This window comes from Coregonus clupeaformis, chromosome 16, assembly GCF_020615455.1.
Source record: "Coregonus clupeaformis isolate EN_2021a chromosome 16, ASM2061545v1, whole genome shotgun sequence".
Lineage (NCBI taxonomy): Eukaryota > Metazoa > Chordata > Actinopteri > Salmoniformes > Salmonidae > Coregonus > Coregonus clupeaformis.
In genome coordinates, this window is record NC_059207.1 from 30,755,578 (window position 1) to 30,778,764 (window position 23,187).

Sequence of the window (23,187 nt, forward strand, 5' to 3'; positions counted from 1 at the left end):
GGCTATAGACACCTATGGTATTTTAACCATCTTCTCTGTGGATGTTACAGGAAGGATTTTTGATGTTTTTATTTATATCTTAAACAGGGACAATACACAATAATCAACATCTCAGAACCTAGACATGTGTCCACGCATAAGTGCTTTTTACCCTGATCTCACTTCCTTTAACAGACACACACACACACAGCCCTGACAGTTCCAACAAGATAATCCTTTACCAAAGGTGCTTTATATGCAACAATTCCACCTTCAAATATCTATCAGGGACAGTAATGTACTACCTCTATATCTATCATACATCTGTAGTAGTAAAATAATACAATTCCTTAATAAAAATGCATAACATTGATGCAACTGCATAAAGTAGCATGTTTAGGGCCATCTTTAAATGACTTAAACAGCTGCGCCTTGCTGTTTCACGATTGGTTCCCCTTCTCAGAAGTTGGAACTATATAGGTGTTTCTAAGCCATGTTATTTAAAATACATTAGGAAATCGAAATGATTGACAATGTGTTGCATAGAGCACATTTTATACAATTGACTCACATCAACCATTACAGACAGCAGTCACTAAGGAGACACTGCATTCACATTGATTTAAAAGAGAGAATTCCCTTAAAGTTTCTCCTTGTCGGTATATGGGTTACTTTTAAAACTGTGTGTTACTGTCCATACAGTCATTTCTGTATATGTATGTAATTGTTTTGTGTGGACCCCAGGAAGAGTAGCTTGTCCTCATGTAACAGCTAATGGCGATCTAAATATAAAAATATAGTCAGTGCAAACAGACAAAAGTTAAATCACACAGTTTGATTGGTTCCAACTCAGTTAAGGCACAGTGTGATTGGCTGTGACTCCATCTCTCCCAGGAGGAGGGAAGTATCTCAGGTCTCGGTCCGTCTTGTCAGTATTCGCAGGTGGCTCTACCAGACTGGTCCAAACCATCTCGTACAGGCTTCAGGTGTGGATAAAGCCGAACTCCGTGAGCAGCGCAACCAGGAGGAAGACTGCGTAGAAGAGCAGAAGGAAGATTCCATATGCCCGGCCCAGGTGGAAACAACGCAGAGGAACTAGGATGAAGGAGAAGACCAGAGAGAGACCCAGAGAACCTGCTAGAACCCAGGTCAACAAACCCTCTGGTTCCAACTGGGTGGTGTAGAGAAGAGGGTTGGGGGTTAGAGTGAGAGGGGGGTGGAGAAAATAAATTAGAAACTAACCTTCATTGGCACATTTTAACACGCAAATAAAATCAAGCTGTTGCAATACCGGGGTATCAGTCCAATTTTATGTGAACTGAAAAAGGTGTACCACAGGGTTCAATCCTGGGACTGCTTCTATTCTCTCATTCATACACTTTTTAATTTATTTCCTAATAAAACTGTCCTATGCACTTCAGACAAAGACATTTCTCTGTCACTACCTCTACAAAATTCTTATTACAGACAATTACAAACAGCTTATTTATATATATATATATATATATATATATATATATATATATATATTTAACCAAAATATAAACGCAACATGTAAAGTGTTGGTCCCATGTTTTATGAGCTGAAATAAAAGATCCCACAAAAAATTCATACGTACTAATTTCTCTCAAATTTTGTGCACACATTTGTTTACATCCCTGTTAGTGCGCATTTCTCCTTTGCCAAGATAATCCATTCACCTGACAGGTGTGGCATTTTAAGAAGCTGATTAAACAGCATGATCATTACACAGGTGCACCTTGTGCTGGGGACAATAAAAGGCCACTTAAATGTTCAGTTTTGTCACACAACACAATGCCACAGATGTTTCAAGTTTTGAGGGCGTGTGCAATGTCCCAGTTCTTCCATGGCCTGCATACTCACCAGACATGTCAGCCATTGAGCATGTTTGGGATGCTCTGGATCGACGTGTACGACAGTGTGTTCCAGTTCCTGCCAATATCCAGCAACTTCGCACAGCCATTGAATAGGAGTGGGACAACATTCCACAATCAACAGCCTGATCAACTCTATATGAAGGAGATGTCGCGCTGCATGAGGCAAATGGTGGTCACACCAGATACTGACTGTTTTTTAAATCCACGTCCCTACTTTTTTTTAAAGGTATCTGTATAAATTGGAACACAGGACTGATAGTTGCTGATAATGGGCCTCTGTACGCCTATGTAGATATTCCATTAAAAATCAGCCGTTTCCAGCTACAATAGCCATTTACAACATTAACAATGTCTACACTGTATTTCGGATCAATTTGATGTTATTTTAATGGACAAAATAATTGCTTTTCTTTCGAAAACAAGGACATTTCTAAGTGACCCCAAACTTTTGAACGGTAATATATATGAGGTTAATGGTACTGAAGCTAAGAGCAGACGTACCGTCACCACTGGCTCGTTGTTAAACATCTGCATCAGACAGCCAATGCCCACTCCAATCAGCATGTCTGAAAGGAACATGGTCAAGGGCAGAAACATGATGCACACATGACTGCATAGGCCTACACGTAGCACAGGTACACACATTCACAGGCATAAACAACACACACATACTCGCATTTAACTTGCACAAACACACGTCCAGCAGACACACAAAAGGATACTAAAGATGATTCCCCCAAAGCAGGCTGATAATGCCATCCGAGGATAGCCCTGGCGAGCGATGGTGATGTCAGAAAAACAATCTAGAAACCGAAACAAACAGAGTCAACACTACAGTAAGCAAGCTGTCTGTCTTCTGTTGTATATTTAGTAGGTGAGTGCAGGGGTAACCGCAGTGTGTGTGTCTCACCACCAATGCTATTTCCCCAGGCCAGCAGTGTGAGACCCAGTAAATTGTTGGACAGACTAAGGACCACACCGAGCATGTGCAGGATACTGACCACCTCCGAGGCTGCTGCACTGATCCACATCGCACTCACCACAAAGCCCAGCAGAGAGAACACCTATGGAGAAAACACACACATTATACAAACACTTACCACAACACCTAGCAGAAACAACAACAGCTACAGAGTGAACTAATGTGTACACGTGTCTTACTGAGTGGTATGCTGGGGGGTGGTCGTTAGAAGTGGTGAGGAAGACTATGGCGGAGAGGAAGAGGCCGAAGAGCAACGTCAACGCCCAGACAGGAAACTGACCCTCAATCAGATACAAACCGTCTATAGAGAGAGAGAGAGAGAGAGAGAGAGAGAGAGAGAGAGAGAGAGAGAGAGAGAGAGAACACCAGTCCAGTCGGTTAGCCCACTTCCTCTGGAGAGGATGTCACATCTTATTGAATAGAGATTAAGGTTATTTGACTACACACAGGCATGCAGACTTACACTCTCCGGAGCTGAAGGTGAGCACACACACCAGCGGCGCAGTGATAAGGTGGAGGCAGTTTAATGGTCTTCTCCAGTTCCTGTCTTCTTTGTCAGGATCCACCACTGGAACAGTCAGCAGCAGCAGTACCTCCAGTGGCATCTAGTGGACAGGGGAGGAACTGCAGCTCAGCAACAACTCACACTCAAAATTCACACTGATGCTCCTGTCCAAAAACAACCACAAGCTTTAGCTCTGTTTCCAACCCTTGTCCATTCCCCTAACCCTTAACCCTAATTCCTACAGATCTGCAAATAAAAAGTGCAAAGACACACATTCAGATCTGCAAACAGAAAAACATACACATACATTCATGCACACACACCTTCAGTATTTTCACAGCCCTCCAGCGCCAGGTCTTCCTCCTCCAGGTCCTGCTGTCCACCGGGTTTAGAGAACTCAGCAGGATGGAACTGGTCGACTCACAGTAGGGGATCAGGGGACGGTACTCACTATCTATACACGCACACACACACACACTCGACTGGATTGGTTCTCGTAGCACACCCCAGAGGTGTAACTTAGTGGAATGTGCACAGTGACTGTGGTTGTTACCATAGCCCTCCTGGATGCTGCCATTAGATAAAAGAGGACCCGCATCATCTGACTCAGACGTCTGGAGCTCTGCAGAGAGATACAACTGTCAGACACACAGGGTGTGTGTGAGTGTGTGTGTGTGTGTGTGTATGCTGGTTCTTCTATACTTGTGGGGACCTAAGATCCCTAAAAGTTCCCACAAGGTTAGTAAAACAAGGAAAATTATCCCTTGTGGGGACATTTCCCACATCCCCATGAGGACAAAGGCTATTTTAAGTTTAGGGTTAGGGCTACAATTAGGGTTAGAATTTGGGTTAGGGTTACGGATTAGGGTTATGGTAAGGGTTAGGCTTAGGTTTAGGGTTAGGGAAAATAGGATTTTGAATGGAAACACAATTTAGGTCCCCACGTGGATAGAAGAACATAATATGTTTGTGTGTGTGTGTGTGTGTGTGTGTGTGTGTGTGTGTGTGTGTGTGTGTGTGTGTGTGTGTGTGTGTGTGTGTGTGTGTGTGTGTGTGTGTGTGTGTGTGTGTGTGTGTCACCTGGTACGTGTGTTGAGCTCTGGACAGAACTTCTGGTTGCTGAGTGTTTCTGATGACTGTAGATGTAGGCACTCACAATGACTGTTATCACATACACCACATACAGCCCCAGGTACCCTACAGAGAGAAACACCGACAAACACTTTATTCTTATTCCACCCCATCCATCTCAGCGTAACTAGTCCTTCTAATTTCTGAAGTACACTGAACCCAGTGTCTATGTCAGTAATATATTGACTGGATTCAAGCTTGACAGACACAGAGGCATGACTGATGAATGAACCAGCAATAGTGAAACGTCTGGTGTTGTATAGCTCCCAGGGTAATGTTGAATGTGGGCTGCCGCAACCCTCACGCAACTCTTATTCAACTCTAACACACTCTAACCAAACTGTCTGTGTGTGTGTGTGTACCCAGTGTCTCTCCCAGTGATATAGTTCCTCTGTAGAGGATGATGAAGGTCCAGAAGACTGCAGCCATGTAGAAGATGACATCCCGCAGGAAGGGGCGGGATGCTACAGTGAAGGGTTTGACCAATGACACAGCCCCGGCGACCACCGTGGTTACGAAGATACCCGCTCCTATGAACGGAGGGAGCGAGGGATTAAACTCTGTGTGTGTTTACTGAACAGTGCACATATAGCCAGGCAGTGTGTGTGTGTGTGTGTGTGTGTGTGTGTGTGTGTGTGTGTGTGTGTGTGTGTGTGTGTGTGTGTGTGTGTGTGTGCGTGTGTGTGGCGTGTGTGTGTGCATGTACCAAACAGTGCTCCTATAGCCAGGCCAGCGGTGTGTGGTCGGGAGAAGGCCACAGTGGCACTGAAGACATCTGGAGCTCCATTACCTAGTGCCAGGAAAGTCACACCCTGACACACACAGTTAGGGAAAACACTTCTGGTACTGGAATAGAGTTTGTTTGTGAGTATGTGTGTGTCTGTGTGTGACAATGGTGATTATTTAAGCACATTTAAAGCAAACTGCATGACATTTTTTTGCATGTGATACAGTGTGTATGTGTACTGTGTGTGTGTGTGTGTGTGTGTGTGTGTGTGTGTGTGTGTGTGTGTGTGTGTGTGTGTGTGTGTGTGTGTGTGTGTGTGTGTGTGTGTGAGGCCTGTAGAAGGATACAGCCACGTTGTGTGTGAGTCGAAGGCTGGAGGAGATGGCTGAGAGGTTGGGACAGAAGCTGCAGAGAGAATAAACACAAAGATACACCTTCAATCAATCAATAGCTAACATAGAACACACCCTCACAGAGTCCAAACACTGTCCAAATATTTCTGTGCCGTTTATTTTAAATCAAACAGTGCTCTATTCATTGGTTGATACCACTGCTTCTGCTTTCACTGTTCAAACACAAAGGATGTTTGCTTTGTCTGTGATACATGTGATCAATCACATGACCAGATCACAAACGTTAGAGGTGAACAGAAGCACTGCAACTCTTATCTCCCTGAGAGAAAAACACTAGAGGCACACACACCTTAACCATGACACACTTATCTCCGGTGGTCAAGTGACTAGGCCCATGTGATCACATCAACTTGAACTGCTGGAGATAATACTGTTGTAACTCTGTAGTCAGCAGAACACAACTACAAACAATCCCTGTCTCTTTACAGCCAGTGTACAGGGAGCGAGAGAGAGAGAGTGTTACGAAACTCATGTTCAGTAAAGATATATTATAAACAGAAAATGTGAGAGAAACTTACAACTTTGACGCAGTCAGTCCGAGAACTATGAACAAGATGAACAACCAGATCATCTGTAGAGGAGGGGAGGGAGATGAAAGGTTAGTTTTCTGACATGGCTGAAATATCTGTGTTTATAAAATAACTTTCATGTCGACAAGCAGGTGTTGCATCTCTTTCTCCCCCAAAAAATAACTAGTATATACTACTAGGTTTATGGGGTAAACACAGTGTAAAGTGTGCACTACTGAGCCTATGCTGTAAATACAGTCTGGACCTAAGTAACCCAGACTAATTCAGCACTGTGAGGAGAAATCCTCAGTTAAACCCTGATTCATGAGTTTTACTGCATGGCTCAGTTAGAGGATGCCCTACTCAGAACAGGGGGAAGTGGCAGCTTCTGGGTTTATTCATGTTCATGATACTAGCCCCTATTGAGGTTGCTTCAGATTCCTTATTTGAATGCATGTAGGTCATTCTGGTTAAGAACACTTGCTAATGAGAAATGTGTGTATAATGCCTGTAATAATGCATGTAATAATGGTCTGCAAGCACGCACACGCACACACACACACACACACACACACACACACACACACACACACACACATACACACATACACACACAGTGTGCTTACGCAGAGTGTGATGGTGAGGGGTGTGAGATTGGGTGGTAGTAGACAGAAGGCCAATTTGAGGTAGTTGATGAAGCTGTCTTCCATACTGCAGTCTGGAGTGGCCTTCACAAACGCACAGCGATCAACAGCACTCAGATTCATCACAATGTCACACTGAAAGACACACACAAATACTTAATTACTACATCACACTGGAGGAGAGAGGGGAGGGGAAGCTTTCAAATAAATACATCTTCATCCAATTATCTACTGCACTGAGCAGAACACACAGGTACGGAGAAGGGGAAAAAAGTATGAAATGAATGCACTCACTCCTGTAAGTCGCTCTGGATAAGAGCGTCTGCTAAATGACTAAAATTTTAAATGTAAAAGTAAAACATAACAATATGGTGGATGTAATTTGTTCTTTCACTGCAGTGCAGATGAAGGAAATGAGAGATGGATTTAAAACAGTCGAAAATAATATCAAATTGAACTTAAAGCAAAAAGTTTGCCCACACAAACAACGGTCACGAGACCAGATACAACAAGCGCATGCCCTACTTGAATAGTTGGCCAGTTCTGCAGCTATTGCGCAACACCACCAAACATGGCAAATCAAATCAACAAGATTTAAAATAACAATTTCAGGATGCAGCTGTCGGGGAAATTGAGTTGCAATAATTGAGATTTATGGTTGAAATCTAATTAGTTACCAGACTAACCTCGTCTGTGTTTCCCTGACGTAACATCGCGGAGTGCGTGCCCACCGTGGGACCCACAGAGGAGAGCAGGTCAGCACCGTCGGCGGATCGGTCTGGAAACGGAACTATCCCGGTACCAGACTCACCGGAGCCCAAGACATAGCGACAGTGACACCACAACAGCAACAACACGGATATAAAAACAACCCGAGATTTCATATTTTACTCCGTCCAGGAAGTGCGTCCATTCCGATTCCTTGCCACATGAGACTGGCGGGAGGTGGGTTTGGTGGTTCGGATTAGACCTGAGAATAGAATACTGGAGAACTGAAAGTGTTCCTCGTTGCTGTAAACAAAATGTTGCAGTGACAGGTTGAAGGCTCCCTGATCAGCAATAATTCATAACAGAGCTTGACCAACCGTTTGTTACAGCCAACTCTTTATTTTGTAGGCTACTCGTTACAAATAGGCGCGGAAAGCTCTTTTTCTTCTAGTTGTCGACATCATGCCTGTTCTAGTTTTCGAAAAGTCCGTGAACAATATGTACAAATACATCGGACTCGCGGACGCTCCTCCAAGCCTACGTCATCAGTTAGGCTAAACTCTGACGTCCACATTTAAACCCATCCCACTATTTTAATGAGGAGCAGGCCAGACAGACTCCTTCGAGTGTGTGTGACCGTGTGTGTGTGAAGGGGCGGATTTAGTGATTTGGAGGCCACAGGTCCCACCCATTTAACACAATCATGGCTACTGAATGAAGAGCTGTTCGGAAGCCAGCTCTTTTTTTTTTGTGAACAAAGCATAATGCAAAGCAACCTCCCGAGTATGGAGGACTAAAAGTGCCACAATTAAATAAATAAATACACCATTAAATAATTACTTAAATGTGTCATTAATTAATTCAAATTAGAATTAAATACATAAATGTGTTATTAAATGTGTCATTAATTAATTCAAATACCGATTCATTTTATGTAAAATACATATATAATAATTTCACTATTTACATTTACATTTCATGGTCCTGCGTTGGAGTGCTTCCTGAATTACTTAAAACTGTCAAACTGACCCATCAAAAGTTGGTAGGCGGAACCTAACGCCTGATTGGTTACCCTCTGCATCAAGCCAAGACAAATCAATTCCGGATAATGTCAGCAGGTCCTGCTTCTACATCCTCTGCTAAGTTTAAAATGTCTCTAACCAACTCCCTGGAAAGTTCACGGAGATCCTCCATTGTCTCTATCCAGGTTGGCCTACTCTACTTCAGACCAAAGCAATGGATCAGACTAGATTCGCGTTAGCCCCGCCCACTGACTTTGATGGGTCAGTTTGACAGTTTTAAGTAATTCATGAATCACTGCAATGCAGGATCATGAAATGTAAATGTAAATAGTGAAATAATTATATATGTATTTTACATAAAATGAATCGGTATTTGAATTAATTAATGATACATTTAATTACACATTTATGTATTTAATTCTAATTTGAATTAATTAATGACACATTTAAGTAATTATTTAATGGTGTATTTATTTATTTAATTGTGGCACTTTTAGTCCTCCATACCCGAGTGGCACAGTGGTCTAAGGCACTGCATCGCAGTGCTAACTGTGCCACTAGAGATCCTGGTTCAAATCCAGGCTCTGTCGTAGCTGACCGGGAGACATGGGGCGGCGCACAATTGGCCCAGCGTCGTCCAAGGTAGGGGAGGGTTTGCAATGCCAGGGTTGTGGGTTCGATTCCCATGGGGGGCCAGTATGAAAAAAATAATGTATGCACTCACTAACTGTAAGTTGCTCTGGATAAGAGCGTCTGCTAAATGACTAAAATAATGAAAAGGCTAACTGAAATGCCTGCACTAGTAAAAGTCTTTGCATCACCACATACAACAGTGGTGGGTCCCCTGTGGATCAGTTGGTAGAGCATGGCACTTGTAATGCCAGGGTTGTGGGTTTGATTCCTATGGGGAAAATGTATTCACTCACTACTGAAAGTTGTTCTAGATAAGAGCTTCTACTAAAGTGTAAAAAAAAGTTATGTAATTTCGTCTCGAGGGCCACATTAGGATTTTTAAATAAAGGGCCGCATAGATTTTTTTTCCGGACTGATTTCTTAGTCTTAAGTCATTTGCGGGCCAGAAAAAGGGCAGTTGTTTTAAAATATATAGCCTTGTCCTAGGTTCATTATAATTTCTAGCCTACATCTTTTCTATCTGTTTTTACACTTTCAAGTTAGGTATTCTGGGCCAATACAGGCCTATATCTGATATTTGATTTGCAATATTGACCAATACAGATATCTTTTTTCATTTTATGAACTTTTTAACCATTCTAGCACAGATACACACTGCAACCAAGTTTCTATGTTCATAAGGCTAATAAGATATTTTAAATGACTTGAATACGGGAAAGGTGTAATTATTTTTTATTTGCATCACAAAGTAAATGAAATGCATCAGAAAGGTATTGGAAAGTTTGGGAAAACATCAGGGAGATCATCAGGTAATAATTGTGTGTGTTGAAAACAAAATCTGCATTGTTTTCAATTGCGGTTTTGTCACAGTCCCTTTGAACGTGTCCTGCACAGCTTGTGAGTGTTGTAGAGGGAAGTAGAAGACAAGTACGTGTTCCTGAGAGTCATAGCGTTCAGGCATGGGCTAATAATAACTAATAGACCCAACTGTTCAAAAGCTAGAGACAAAAATTTGATCGGTTTGTTATAATAGCGCACATCAGTGATTACTCACGAGAGGAGGAGGGCGTCAAGCAGAGGAGGAAGGCAAAATAACATAAATAATTAATTATTAAACAAAATCATGCCCAGTTCACAAGGCCCCCTTATGTTGTGAGGCCCCAGGCAATTGCCTTAGTTGCATAATGGTAAGTCCGCCACCGTGTGTGTGTGTGTGTGTTTGCATGTGTGCTCTCACTGTCTGATGGCAACCCACTGACAGTCATAGGCCCCAGGGCCTATGACTTCTTAATCCAGCGGTGCAGTTGTCTGGGAACCACATTTGTTTCTCCATATAGAGACAGACAAGTAAAAAATACAATGAGTACACACCAGACAAAATAACGTACACCATTTAATAAAACGTTTCCTTGACATGTTAAAAATACCCATTAGAAGAAACATGACCACTGAAATAATATGAACAAAGAACATTAGATAACTATAAACTCAGAATCCAGATAATCACCTTTGAGACCAAAAAGAAAACGGTGAACTGTCATGTCACAATGGCAAGAGGAAACAATAGGGACATAATAGTTGTATTGAGGAGACGTCACAGAGAGTCGTACTGATAAAACCCAGTAAGTACTTCAGTCTCGAGGGTGTTGGAGTAACCCTCAATAGTCTGGCTGGTAAACCTGATGGCTACACTGTCAGAACAGGATGCATGTTGATGTTTATTGTCATGAAACTTGCCCTTGAGGCATAACTGAATGATTTCCGCTAGATAGGCCAGCTGCAACGTCAAAATTGGCTAGATTGTAAAAATTCATGAAACCAAAATTAGATTTTTGGTCTTAATTTAAGGTTCGGTTTAAAATCAGATTTTATGACTTTGTGGCTGTGCCAGCTAGTGACCACTCTGCAGAGCTGCCTCCAGAACAAGATTCATGGTGAAAAACGCTAACAGGATAGGGTGGGAGAGAAGGCTAGGGTGGGAGAGAGGAGGCTAGGGTGAGAGAGAGGAGGGTAGGGTGGGAGAGAGGAGGGTAGGGTGGGAGAGAGGTGGTTGAAAGCAGCTAGGCAACACTGATTCGTTTTTTTCAACACTGGATTAAAGATAATGCTTTAACACAGGGTAGAAAAGGCTAGACCATCTGATGGCAGCTAACATCAAATCTGGGATTCAATGGGACTGGATTTGCATCGGACTGTGACTGATGGTAATAAAGGGGTTATGGGTCAGGATTAGAGGTCAGGACGTTATTATTGGTTTATGATTCATGTCATTTCTCTCCACCTGATCACAGATCAATATGGAGAATACATATGAATCTTAACTGCTCCATAATTTAGGTTACCATCAGACCCTCTTCTGAAATCACAGAATCACCTGTCATCTACATCACAGGAGCTTTGATCGGAGACGCTTGGTGCCATTCTCAGACTGGCGTGTGTATGTATGTGTATAACGGCACATGGTCAGAACATAGCAACAGAGCAGAATCCGATTCCCACCTACAGATTGAGAAGAGTTCAGTTCTACAGTCTATCAGGACTGGTTGGCATATCATACAGTAGCTTAACATAGCTTGTATATAACATAATAGATTGTTGATATAAAAGGACTAAAAAGAGACGTCCGTTACGTGCTAATCACAGAATGGACCATCCAAAACCAGAGCATGCTAATGTTAAATAAACAGGAACAGACAGAAACAGAAAACCATACTGCAGTTTTATAAAAACAAACTTGGGGACCAAACGGCAACAGCAGCAGGTCAGGCAGCAGCTGCCACTCCTCTCCATCTGCAGAGTGGGGCGGGCAGGCCTCGTGGAGGGTTATGGGTAAAGGGCGTCTGTAGAGGAGCTACAGAGCTACAGTACTTTGGGAAGAACAGACGGACCAGGGTTCTGAGAGCCTGTCTGTCTCCTCTCTAGTCCCCCTTGGTCAGCAGGTCTTCTATGTAGGCATCCAGTTCGTCATCTGTGTTTATGTCAATGTCCTGCAGGAGGGAAATAGAGACATTAGTTTTCAGTTTGTGTGTGAGTGCGTGCATGTGTGTTACCTCATCTTCTCTGTGGCTAAGCTTCGATTTTGGTGTGTGTGTCTTACCTCCTGTACTTTCTGCAGCAGTTGTACGATGTTGGTTCGTAGTTTCTGTAGCTTCTCGTCTGCCTCCCTGAGTTTGGTCTCAGCGCTGCTACTCTTCTCCTCCACAGCTTTGGCTCTGGCGTCAGCTCTGCTCTGGTACGAGTTACACAGAGACTGGAGACCCAGCTCATACTGCTGGAAATACTCCTTCTGCAGACACGCATGAACACACAGTCAGATATATATACAGTACCAGTCAAAAGTTTGGACACACCTACTCATTCCAGGGTTTTTCTTTATTTTTACTATTTTTCTACATTGTAGAATATATTTTAGATTCTTCAAACAGCCACACTTTGGCTTGATGACAGCTTTGCACACTCTTGGCATTCTCTCAACCAGCTTCCCCTGGAATGCTTTTCCAACAGTCTTGAAGGAGTTCCCACATATGCTGAGCACTTGTTGGCTGCTTTTCCTTCACTCTGCCATCCGACTCATCCCAAACCATCTCAATTGGGTTGAGGTCGGGGGATTGTGGAGGCCAGGTCATCTGATGCAGCACTCCATCGCTCTCCTTCTTGGTAAAATAGCCCTTACACCGCCTGGAGGTGTGTTGGGTCATTGTCCTGTTGAAAAACAAATGATAGTCCCACTAAGCCCAAACCAGATGGGATGGCGTATCGCTACAGAATTCTGTGGTAGCCATGCTGGTTAAGTGTGCCTTGAATTCTAAAATCACAGACAGTGTCACCAGCAAAGCACCCCCACGCTTTACGGTGGGAAAAACACATGCGGAGATAATCCGTTCACCCACACCGCGTCTCACAAAGCCACGGCGGTTGGAACCAAAAATCTCAAATTTGGACTCCAGACCAAAGGACAAATTTCCACCGGTCTAATGTCCATTGCTCGTGTTTCTTGACCCAAGCAAGTCTCTTCTTCTTATTGGTGTCCATTAGTAGTGGTTTATTTGCAGCAATTCGACCACGAAGGCCTGATTCACACAGTCTCCTCTGAACAGCTGATGTTGAGATGTGTCTGTTACTTGAACTCTGTGAAGCATTTATTTGGGCTGCAATTTCTGAGGCTGGTAACTCAAATGAACTTATCCTCTGCAGCAGAGGTAACTCTGGGTCTTCCATTCCTGTGGCGGTCCTCATGAGCGCCAGTTTAATCATAGCGCTTGATGGTTTTTGCGACTGCACTTTCAAAGTTATTGAAATGTTCAGTATTGACTGACCTTCATGTCTTAAAGTAATAATGGACTCTTTGCTTATTTGAGCTGTTCTTGCCATAATATGGACTTGGTCTTTTACCAAATAGGGCTATCTTCTGTATACCACCCCTACCTTGTCACAACACAACAGATTGGCTCAAACGCATTAAGAAGGAAATAAATTCCACAAATTAACTTTTAAGAAGGCACACCTGTTAATTGAAATGCATTCCAGGTGACTACCTGATGAAGCTGGTTGAGAGAATGCCAAGAGTGTGCAAAGCTGTCATCAAGGCAAAGGGTGGCTATTTGAAGAATCTCAAATATATTTTCATTTGTTTAACACTTTTTTGGTTACTACATACTTCTATATGTGTTATTTCATGTAAAAAATTGTAAAAATAAAGACAAACCCTTGAATGAGTAGGTGTGTCCCAACTTTTGACTGGTAGTGTATATACACACAGATTTTGCTATGGCATGAATTACAATGATATGACTATGACTGCAGCAGACTCCAGGGTAGGTCTCTAGAAGACATGTGTTAAGGTTAGAGGTCAGGAGTTAATGGTCAGTCTCACCATAGGGAAGGCCACCAGCTCTTCTGCGGTCATGCTGTTGACATCGTCCTTCGGGATCCGGAAATCAGGAGGGAAGAAATAACGCAGCAGAGTCCTGAAGAGAACACACACAAAATTATAGTTGTGACATCCCCGTTCCATTCTCCCTCTGAAAAAAGGGGAATTGGAGGCCAAAAACCAACAGTTAGGACTCAATGACAGCGTATATCAGGTAGTCATGGTTACCTCATCATGCTGACCAGGTTGTCAGTCACCTCTCGACTGGCTCCTGGTTGGGTGGTGTCGGGTTCCATGGGGGCGGGCCCCTTGTCTGTCCCCTCCCCTTGCTGTGTGTCAGGGGTCTGGGAGAGGGGAGAGGGGGGTCGCATCAACCTCACCTCCTCACTGCCTTTGAAAACCCTAATAACAACAACAATAAATTATACCAACAACCTCTCCTCCTCACTGCCATTAACCACCATAATAACAACACCCTAAAACTCCTGAGAACACTAACTTAACAAAACAATAAACTAAACATTTGGAAATGACAGAAACTGGCACATCATTGGCCACTGTTACAGCATAGTGATGGGGGAAAAAAATCTATACAGTTACATTACCGTTCATAAGTTTGGGGTCACTTAGAAATGTCCTTGTTTTCGAAAGAAAAGCATTTTTTTGGTCCATTAAAATATCAAATTGATCAGAAATACAGTGTAGACATTGTTAATGTTGTAAATGGCTATTGTAGCTGGAAACGGCTGATTTTTTATGGAATATCTACGTAAGTCGCTTTGGATAAAAGCGTCTGCTAAATGGCATATTATTATTATTATTATTATAGGCGTACAGAGGCCCATTATCAGCAATCATCAGTCCTGTGTTCCAATGGCACGTTGTGTTTGCTAATCCAAGTTTATCATTTTAAAAGGCTAATTGATCATTAGAAAACCCTTTTGCAATTATATTAGCACAGCTGAAAACTGTTGTGCTGATTAAAGAAGCAATACAACTGGCCTTCTTGAGACTAGTTGAGTATCTGGAGCATCAGCAATTGTGGGTTCGATTACAGGAGCAAAATGGCCAGAAACAAATAACTTTCTTCTGAAACTCGTCAGTCTATTCTTGTTCTGAGAAATGAAGGCTATTCTATGTGAAAAATTCCCAAGAAACTGAAGATCTCGTACAACGCTGTGTACTACTCCCTTCACAGAACAGCGCAAACTGGCTCTAACCAGAATAGAAAGAGGAGTGGGAGGCCCCGGTGCACAACTGAGCAAGAGGACAAATACATTAGTGTGTCTAGTTTGAGAAACAGACGCCTTACAGGTCCTCAACTGTACATATCGCAATATTATTTTTGGACAATATTATATTGATATTTGACTCCAAGTACCGATTTAAATAAATAAAATAGCTATAGCTTGTTCTCCATCTTTTTAAATAGTGAGCCAACATGTTTTCAGCATTAATTTGCCTGACTGATCAAAACTTGTTTTCTCATGCCCCCTCGTCTCTCTGCAGCAGACATAGTTCGTAATATAATAAAATCGCAGTATCAAATCGCAATACATAGTATCGGCACCTAAGTATCTAGATAATATCGTATTGTGAGGTCCCTAGCAATTCCCTGCCGTAGTACAGCGCACACATAAACGTAAGACAACAGAGCACAAACACGGTGAGTTGGTGAGCCTACCATCGATCCTTGGGGGTGGATCTGGGGACGTAGTCAAACTTCACCTTCCACCGAACACTCTGCTTACTGGTTTCCACAGCAACCACTTTGCCTGTGAACCATTCCTTATTCACACGTACCTCCACCAACATACCCTTATCTACAGGAGACAACACAGAGGAGTTTTATGAAGCTTTGTCCTGAAACTCTGATGTCTATGGCATTGCTAATCGGAAATCTTCTCGGCCAATCAACTATCATCAAGAATGTAATAAATCACCTTTCTGAGCATTCTTCGGTTCATTCTCTGGGTGCTCGTCCTCTGCGCTGCCTATCACCTAAAAACATACACACACAGAAAACACACTGATCAAACTGTCTAACAGTAAGTGTGTGTGAAGAAATTCCAGGAAATACAAGAGTGGTGTGTCATTGAGAAAAGAGAGTAGGAGAAAAAGATGAAGCAGGAGAGAAGAATGTAACCAATTCTATTTAGAGTAGAGTTAGGAGACAGACAGGACCCATTCTATTTAGAATAGTTAGGAGACAGACAGGACCCATTCTAGTTAGAGTAGAGTTAGGAGACAGACAGGACCCATTCTATTTAGAGTAGAGTTAGGAGACAGACAGGACCCATTCTATTTAGAGTAGAGTTAGGAGACAGACAGACCCATTCCATTTAGGGTGTTTTCACACTTGGTCCCTCTCAGCCAATTTTTGTGAACTCAGTGTGGTTTGCTTAATTTTTTGTGCAGTGTGAACACAAAGTCACTCCGACCCCTCAAAAGAGCCCCTGAAGCAAACCGAACTGAGACCATCTCGAGAGGTGGTCGGAGTTCGAGTCGCTTGAATTCCGCGGTCCCGTTCTTAGGGCAATGTGAACACAAAGGTTCCCAGGTTTGCTTGTCATTATTCCCGCACCTCACACTAGACTACAGATTCGTTGAAAAAACATGTCGTTTTTGGATACTGATTAGAGATTGTCAAGGATGCACAGAAATGCCAAAATATGTCTGGTGATTTTAGTTCAGATTATTTGGTTTGCAATATGTGATCTATAGGCTGAGCGCTTCATAAGAGGTTTATTCGATTCTGGGATTTGAATAGTGTGAGAATATTTGGTGAGAATCACAACATGGGGTGCAAAATCAATTCTAGCTCTTAAAGGGGCAGTAGCCTACATTAGCTGTACAATTTTCAATTACAGCGTTATTTCATCTGCAGTTATTCTTCTGCTATTTATTCTGTTACCAATCATATTTACATGTTAATAGTATCTTCGGATTACAATTATTATGTCTCTTAACTAAATGCAATCTATTAGCTTCCAAAATTTAAGTAGGTATATCTAGCTGTCTGATAACACATTCTGATGTAATGGCTTGCCCTGCACTTTGAATGTTGGAAAAAGATCTTGGTTCCTTTCTAAACATAGCAATGTGAATGCAAAGAGGACTCGGACCACAAAATAAGTGAAGTGAACTGGCAAAAGAGTTGAGTCCTCATTCAAAGGCAAGGGCAGTGTGAATACAAAGATACAGTGGCTTGCTAAAGTACTCACCCCCATTGGCATTTTTCCTATTTTGTTGCCGACAAAAAAATCAGAAAACTTGAGCGTGCATAACTATTCACCCCCACAAAGTCAATACTTTGTAGAGCCACCTTTTGCAGCAATTACAGCTGCAAGTCTCTTGGGGTATATCTCTATAAGCTTGGCACATCTAGCCACTGGGATTTTTGCCCAATCTTCAAGGCAAAACTGCTCCAGCTCCTTCAAGTTGGATGGGTTCCGCTGGTGTACAGCAATCTTTAAGTCATACCACAGATTCTCAATTGGATTGAGGTCTGGGCTTTGACTAGGACATTCCAAGACATTTAAATGTTTCCCCTTAAACCACTCAAGTGTTGCTTTAGCAGTATGCTTAGGGTCATTGTCCTGCTGGAAGGTGAACCTCCGTCCCAGTCTCAAATCTCTGGAAGACTGAAACAGGTTTCCATCAAGTATTTCCCTGTATTTAGCGCCATACATCATTCCTTCAATTCTGACCAGTTTTCCAGTCCCTGCCGATGAAAAACATGATGTTCTCGGGGTGATGAGAGGTGTTGGGTTTGCGCCAGACATAGCGTTTTCCTTGATGGCCAAAAAGCTCAATTTTAGTCTCATCTGACCAGAGTACCTTCTTCCATATGTTTGGGGAGTCTCCCACATGCCTTTTGGCAAACACCAAACGTGTTTGCTTATTTTTTCTTTAAGCAATTGGCTTTTTTCTGGCCACTCTTCCATAAAGCCCAGCTCTGTGTAGTGTACGGCTTAAAGTGGTCCTATGGACAGATACTCCAATCTCCGCTGTGGTGCTTTGCAGCTCCTTCAGGGTTATCTTTGGTCTCTTTGTTGCCTCTCTGATTAATGCCCTCCTTGCCTGGTCCGTGAGTTTTGGTGGGCAGCCCTCTCTTGGCAGGTTTGTTGTGTTGCCATATTCTTTCCATTTTCAATACTGGATTTAATGGTGCTCCGTGAGATGTTCAAAGTTTCTGATACTTTTTTATAACCCAACCCTGATCTGTACTTCTCCACAACTTTGTCCCTGACCTGTTTGGAGAGCTCCTTGGTCTTCATGGTGCCGCTTGCTTGGTGGTGTCCCTTGCTTAGTGGTGTTGCAGACTCTGGGGCCTTTCAGAACAGGTGTATATATACTGAGATCATGTGACAGATCATGTGACACTTAGATTGTACACAGGTGGACTTTATTTAACTAATTATGTGACTTCTGAAGGTAATTGTTTGCACCAGATCTTATTTAGGGGCTTCATAGCAAAGGAGGTGAACACATATGCACGCACCACTTTTCCGTTATTTATTTTTTAGAATTTTCTGAAACAAGTTATTTTTTCATTTCACTTCACCAATTTGGACTATTTTGTGTATGTCCATTACATGAAATCCAAATAAAAATCCATTTAAATTACAGGTTGTAATGCAACAAAATAGGAAAAACGCCAAGGGGGATGAATACTTTTGCAAGGCACTGTAAGAGTTATTTTGCTTTTCTTTACTCTAGAGTTCACTTTAAAGAAGACTGAGATCAGTTATTTTAAAGAGGACTACATGCGAAAACAACCTTAAGAGTAGAGTTAGGAGACAGACAGGACCCATTCCATTTAGAGTAGAATTATGAGAGAAGCGTAGGATCTATTCTATTATGATTAGAGTTAGGAGAGAAGGATAGGACCGATTCCATTATGTGTAGAGAAAGCAAGTGTAGCCTCTTGCTCCGTGGCTGGTGGGTACCTTGGCTCTAGCCCCAGCCGAGGGCTTAGGGGGGGTGGGGATGGGTTTGGCCGGCGGTGGTGTTGCAGGGGGCAGCCGTGTTGCTATGGTAGCACTCCTCTCAGGCGTTGGGGGTTTGGTGCTGAGTGGGGGGGTGGGGACCTGTGGGGTCGATGACATCACATGACCTCTGACCTATGGGTCAACCTCTGACCTATGGGTCATCTGGTCTGCTCCATGTATTAGACTTATGTTCTTCCTCCAAAAGAGCTTTCACTCTCTCCGTACCTAACATAATCTCTCCGTCCTCACTCGTCTTCAGGGGACATCTTTCTGCCTGTCCTCTTCTTCCAAACATCACTTTCCCTTCATCTTTCTGTTCCCTCTCCTCTTACACATTCAGTGCTTTCCTCTGTCTGTCTGATACATTGTATAGAGATATTCTATAGATTGACAGTTTGATAGTCTGAGCAGTGAAAATGTGTGTGTGTGTGAGAAAGAGGGAGGGAGAGAGAGAGTACCTCTGTCACTTTTCCCCGTTTGAGTGGAGCTTTCTCAACAGCTTTCCCACGATTCCCCACTGCAGCTGCCATCTTGGATTTCTTGGGCTGAGGCTCCTTCTCCTCCTCACTGTCGTCCTCGCTGTCCTCCTCCTCTTCCTCTTCTTCTTCTTCTTCCTCCTCTTCATCACTCTCCTCCTGCTCCATCACTCTCTTGCGCTGGCTGCTAGCAGGTGTGGTTGCTTTGGCAGGAGACGATTTGGCTGGGGTCTGTAGAAACACCATAGATATTACTGCTACTGCTAAAGGACCATACATTTTAACAGCTGATAGATCATGTAAATATCTGCTTCAACCATTAAAGGTATTTTGACAATTATTTTGGCAATGAACTTTTATGTCTCTGCATCCAGTATGAACGAAGTTAGAGGTAGTTTTGCGGGCAAATGCTAACTAGCGTTAGTGCAATGACTGGAAGTCTACCTCATCTGACTCTGGGTAAGTAGATAAATGGCTTAATTGCCAAAGTCTCGCACTATTCCTTTAACATAGCCGTAATAGATTTGAAAAAGGACAACACACACAAACACACTCACCCGTGAGCTGCGGCTTGGAGGGGTGGGTTTGGCGGGGATTTTGGCTGGGGCTTTGGGGGCGGGCTTAGCTGGAGGGGGTGATGGCTTCGCTGCAGCTCTGGCTCTAGATTGGTCGACTCTGGGGGCCGGGGGAGGGGCAGCAGGCCGGGTGGTCAGTCGAGGGGAATTGGTGGGTTTGCGGTTGAGGGCCGGGGGCTGGCTGGGGGCGTTCTTGAGGAGGGCAGGGAGAGGGGGGGAGCGAGGGCGTGACACACGCTCTGACGACCTGGTTGCCTAGGAGACAGAGAGAACATGAGACACATTATATTCAGATATCAGGAGACAGTATGTGTTATTGTGTGTGTGAAGCAGGTAGAGGGTAAGTATGTCTGTATAGCTGTAGTGTGTGTGTGTGTGTTTACCTGTAGATGGGGAGTATTTGTGAGTGTGTGTGTGTACCTGGGAAGAACTGTCATTCATGGGTCTCATGCTGACATCCAGAGGCAACTTCTTCACATCTGCTGCTGATCTGATGGTGCTGGTTTTCTGCAGAGCCTCTAGTTTTTCCTGCTGCTGTCTGATCTTCTCTGTCAGTTCTTTCTGTTTGTCCTCCGCTGTCTGTCTGTCCTTCTTCAGAACTCCACTTGGAAGGTTCTGTTTCTGTTCCTCTGCATCACACCTACAACACACACACAACATTTTGGAGATATACTGTACAGTGGGGAGAACAAGTATTTGATACACTGCCGATTTTGCAGGTTTTCCTACTTACAAAGCATGTAGAGGTCTGTAATTTTTATCATAGGTACACTTCAACTGTGAGAGACGGAATCTAAAACAAAAATCCAGAAAATCAAATTGTATGATTTTTAAGTAATTCATTTGCATTTTATTGCATGACATAAGTATTTGATCACCTACCAACCAGTAAGAATTCCGTCTCTCACAGACCTGTTAGTTTTTCTTTAAGAAGCCCTCCTGTTCTCCACTCATTACCTGTATTAACTGCACCTGTTTGAACTCGTTACCTGTATAAAAGACACCTGTCCACACACTCAATCAAACAGACTCCAACCTCTCCACAATGGCCAAGACCAGAGAGCTGTGTAAGGACATCAGGGATAAAATTGTAGACCTGCACAAGGCTGGGATGGGCTACAGGACAATAGGCAAGCAGCTTGGTGAGAAGGCAACAACTGTTGGCGCAATTATTAGAAAATGGAAGAAGTTCAAGATGATGATCAATCACCCTCGGTCTGGGGCTCCGTGCAAGATCTCACCTCGTGGGGCATCAATGATCATGAGGAAGGTGAGGGATCAGCCCAGAACTACACGGCAGGACCTGGTCAATGACCTGAGGAGAGCTGGGACCACAGTCTCAAAGAAAACCATTAGTAACACACTATGCCGTCATGGATTAAAATCCTGCAGCGCACGCAAGGTCCCCCTGCTCAAGCCAGCGCATGTCCAGGCCCGTCTTCTAGTTTGCCAATGACCATCTGGATGATCCAGAGGAGGAATGGGAGAAGGTCATGTGGTCTGATGAGACAAAAATAGAGCTTTTTGGTCTAAACTCCACTCGCCGTGTTTGGAGGAAGAAGAAGGATGAGTACAACCCCAAGAACACCATCCCAACCGTGAAGCATGGAGGTGGAAACATCATTCTTTGGGGATGCTTTTCTGCAAAGGGGACAGGATGACTGCACCGTGTTGAGGGGAGGATGGATGGGGCCATGTATCGCGAGATCTTGGCCAAAAACCTCCTTCCCTCAGTAAGAGCATTGAAGATGGGTCGTGGCTGGGTCTTCCAGCATGACAACGACCCAAAACACACAGCCAGGGCAACTAAGGAGTGGCTCCGTAAGAAGCATCTCAAGGTCCTGGAGTGGCCTAGCCAGTCTCCAGACCTGAACCCAATAGAAAATCTTTGGAGGGGAGCTGAAAGTCTGTATTGCCCAGCGACAGCCCCCGAAACCTGAAGGATCTGGAGAAGGTCTGTATGGAGGAGTGGGCCAAAATCCCTGCTGCAGTGTGTGCAAACCTGGTCAAGATCTACAGGAAACGATGATCTCTGTAATTGCAAACAAAGGTTTCTGTACCAAATATTAAGTTCTGCTTTTCTGATGTATCAAATACTTATGTCATGCAATAAAATGCAAATTAATTACTTAAAAATCATACAATGTGATTTTCTGGATTTTTGTTTTAGATTCTGTCTCTCACAGTTGAAGTGTACCTATGATAAAAATTACAGACCTCTACATGCTTTGTAAGTAGGAAAACCTGCAAAATCGGCAGTGTATCAAATACTTGTTCTCCCCACTGTATGTTGTGTTCCTGCAGGTGTGTGTGTGTGTTTACCTGTCCTGAGTGCTGTCAGGGTTCATCAGACACACCCAGCTGTCCGGGTAACGTTTATCCACCGCATCCATCTGGAATGGTAGAGTCCTCCACTTCAGACATTTATCTACAGAGAGAGTGAGAGAAAGACAAACCTCAGAGCTTGTCTATTTGTGTGTGACTTGACACACTTAAAAGTATCTCTGTGTATGTGTACAACTCACCACACTGTATCGTGAGGGGCATCTCCATGGCGCGGCGTCTCTTGTATCTCTGCTCTGGCGAGGGAAGTGAGGACCAGCTGGCAGACAGGTACCCAAACTCATCCCAGAACTTCACTATGCCCTTCTGAGCTAAAAGTGGGAAAAGCAGAAACATGCTAGACATATGGACTAAGGCTGTTGCAGTAAGGATACAACCGCGCGTAACCATGCTCATTAACAGTAGTGTGTCTCTAACTAGAGCTATACACAGATGTAATAGTTACATTATTTTGCTACGCTTGATATGTTTATTTAGCCTACTAAACAATCCGCCTGCATTCACTGCTGTCCCTCTCTTGTTGCAGCCTAGACGTAGAGCGAGGAGGAGGGACATGGTAGGCTACACTTATTTTGACTGTATTCATTTAAGAATTATTTTCTATTTTTTCAATGCATTAGCTTACAACGTAAGTTGTATACTGTTGAAAAGCGGAGAATGTCAACTTTCTAACGCTATAATTACTCATGTATTCTAACCCTGAAGCGACCCTCTCCTCCCACCTGTAACTATTCCCCGGGTCGTTGCTGTAAATTAGAATGTGTTCTCAGTCAACTTA

At 43.3% G+C, this 23,187-nt stretch overlaps 2 protein-coding genes across 6 annotated transcripts in view; both read right to left on the reverse strand.

The window, feature by feature from the left end:
* Window positions 1-54: 54 nt before the first annotated feature.
* On the reverse strand, window positions 55-8,039 carry LOC121584920 (mitochondrial sodium/calcium exchanger protein). Of its 3 annotated transcripts, XM_041901173.2 has the most exons (15): window positions 7,475-8,037; window positions 6,771-6,923; window positions 6,154-6,206; window positions 5,570-5,627; window positions 5,202-5,307; window positions 4,858-5,025; window positions 4,445-4,561; window positions 3,918-3,986; window positions 3,688-3,818; window positions 3,323-3,464; window positions 3,039-3,160; window positions 2,788-2,941; window positions 2,600-2,680; window positions 2,379-2,443; window positions 55-1,150 (listed from the first exon to the last, which is right to left on the reverse strand). In XM_041901173.2, exons 1-15 carry the CDS (start codon window positions 7,670-7,672, stop codon window positions 962-964), a joined length of 1,806 nt encoding a protein of 601 aa, XP_041757107.1. In that variant the 5' UTR covers window positions 7,673-8,037; the 3' UTR covers window positions 55-961. The 3 variants fall into 3 exon arrangements, with proteins under 3 accessions (XP_041757107.1, XP_041757108.1, XP_041757105.1); XM_041901174.1 differs by having other exon boundaries at window positions 3,688-3,986; window positions 7,874-8,039; XM_041901171.2 differs by having other exon boundaries at window positions 3,688-3,986; window positions 7,475-8,038.
* A 2,969-nt stretch (window positions 8,040-11,008) lies between these two features.
* Window positions 11,009-23,187, reverse strand: part of LOC121583985 (ATPase MORC2A-like) — a 34,078-nt gene continuing 21,899 nt past the window's right edge. For 2 of the 3 annotated variants that reach the window (XM_045225659.1, XM_045225658.1), the window contains exons 16-27: window positions 22,592-22,720; window positions 22,389-22,494; window positions 20,487-20,706; window positions 20,049-20,321; window positions 19,474-19,722; window positions 18,974-19,114; window positions 15,965-16,022; window positions 15,706-15,844; window positions 14,250-14,423; window positions 14,025-14,118; window positions 12,249-12,437; window positions 11,009-12,138 (exon numbers count right to left, since the gene is read on the reverse strand). In XM_045225659.1, coding sequence (XP_045081594.1) covers window positions 12,070-12,138; window positions 12,249-12,437; window positions 14,025-14,118; window positions 14,250-14,423; window positions 15,706-15,844; window positions 15,965-16,022; window positions 18,974-19,114; window positions 19,474-19,722; window positions 20,049-20,321; window positions 20,487-20,706; window positions 22,389-22,494; window positions 22,592-22,720 — 1,841 coding nt within the window. In that variant the 3' untranslated portion in view covers window positions 11,009-12,069. The remainder of the gene's footprint in view (window positions 12,139-12,248; window positions 12,438-14,024; window positions 14,119-14,249; window positions 14,424-15,705; window positions 15,845-15,964; window positions 16,023-18,973; window positions 19,115-19,473; window positions 19,723-20,048; window positions 20,322-20,486; window positions 20,707-22,388; window positions 22,495-22,591; window positions 22,721-23,187) is intronic. The other variant, XM_045225660.1, reaches the window with a different exon arrangement.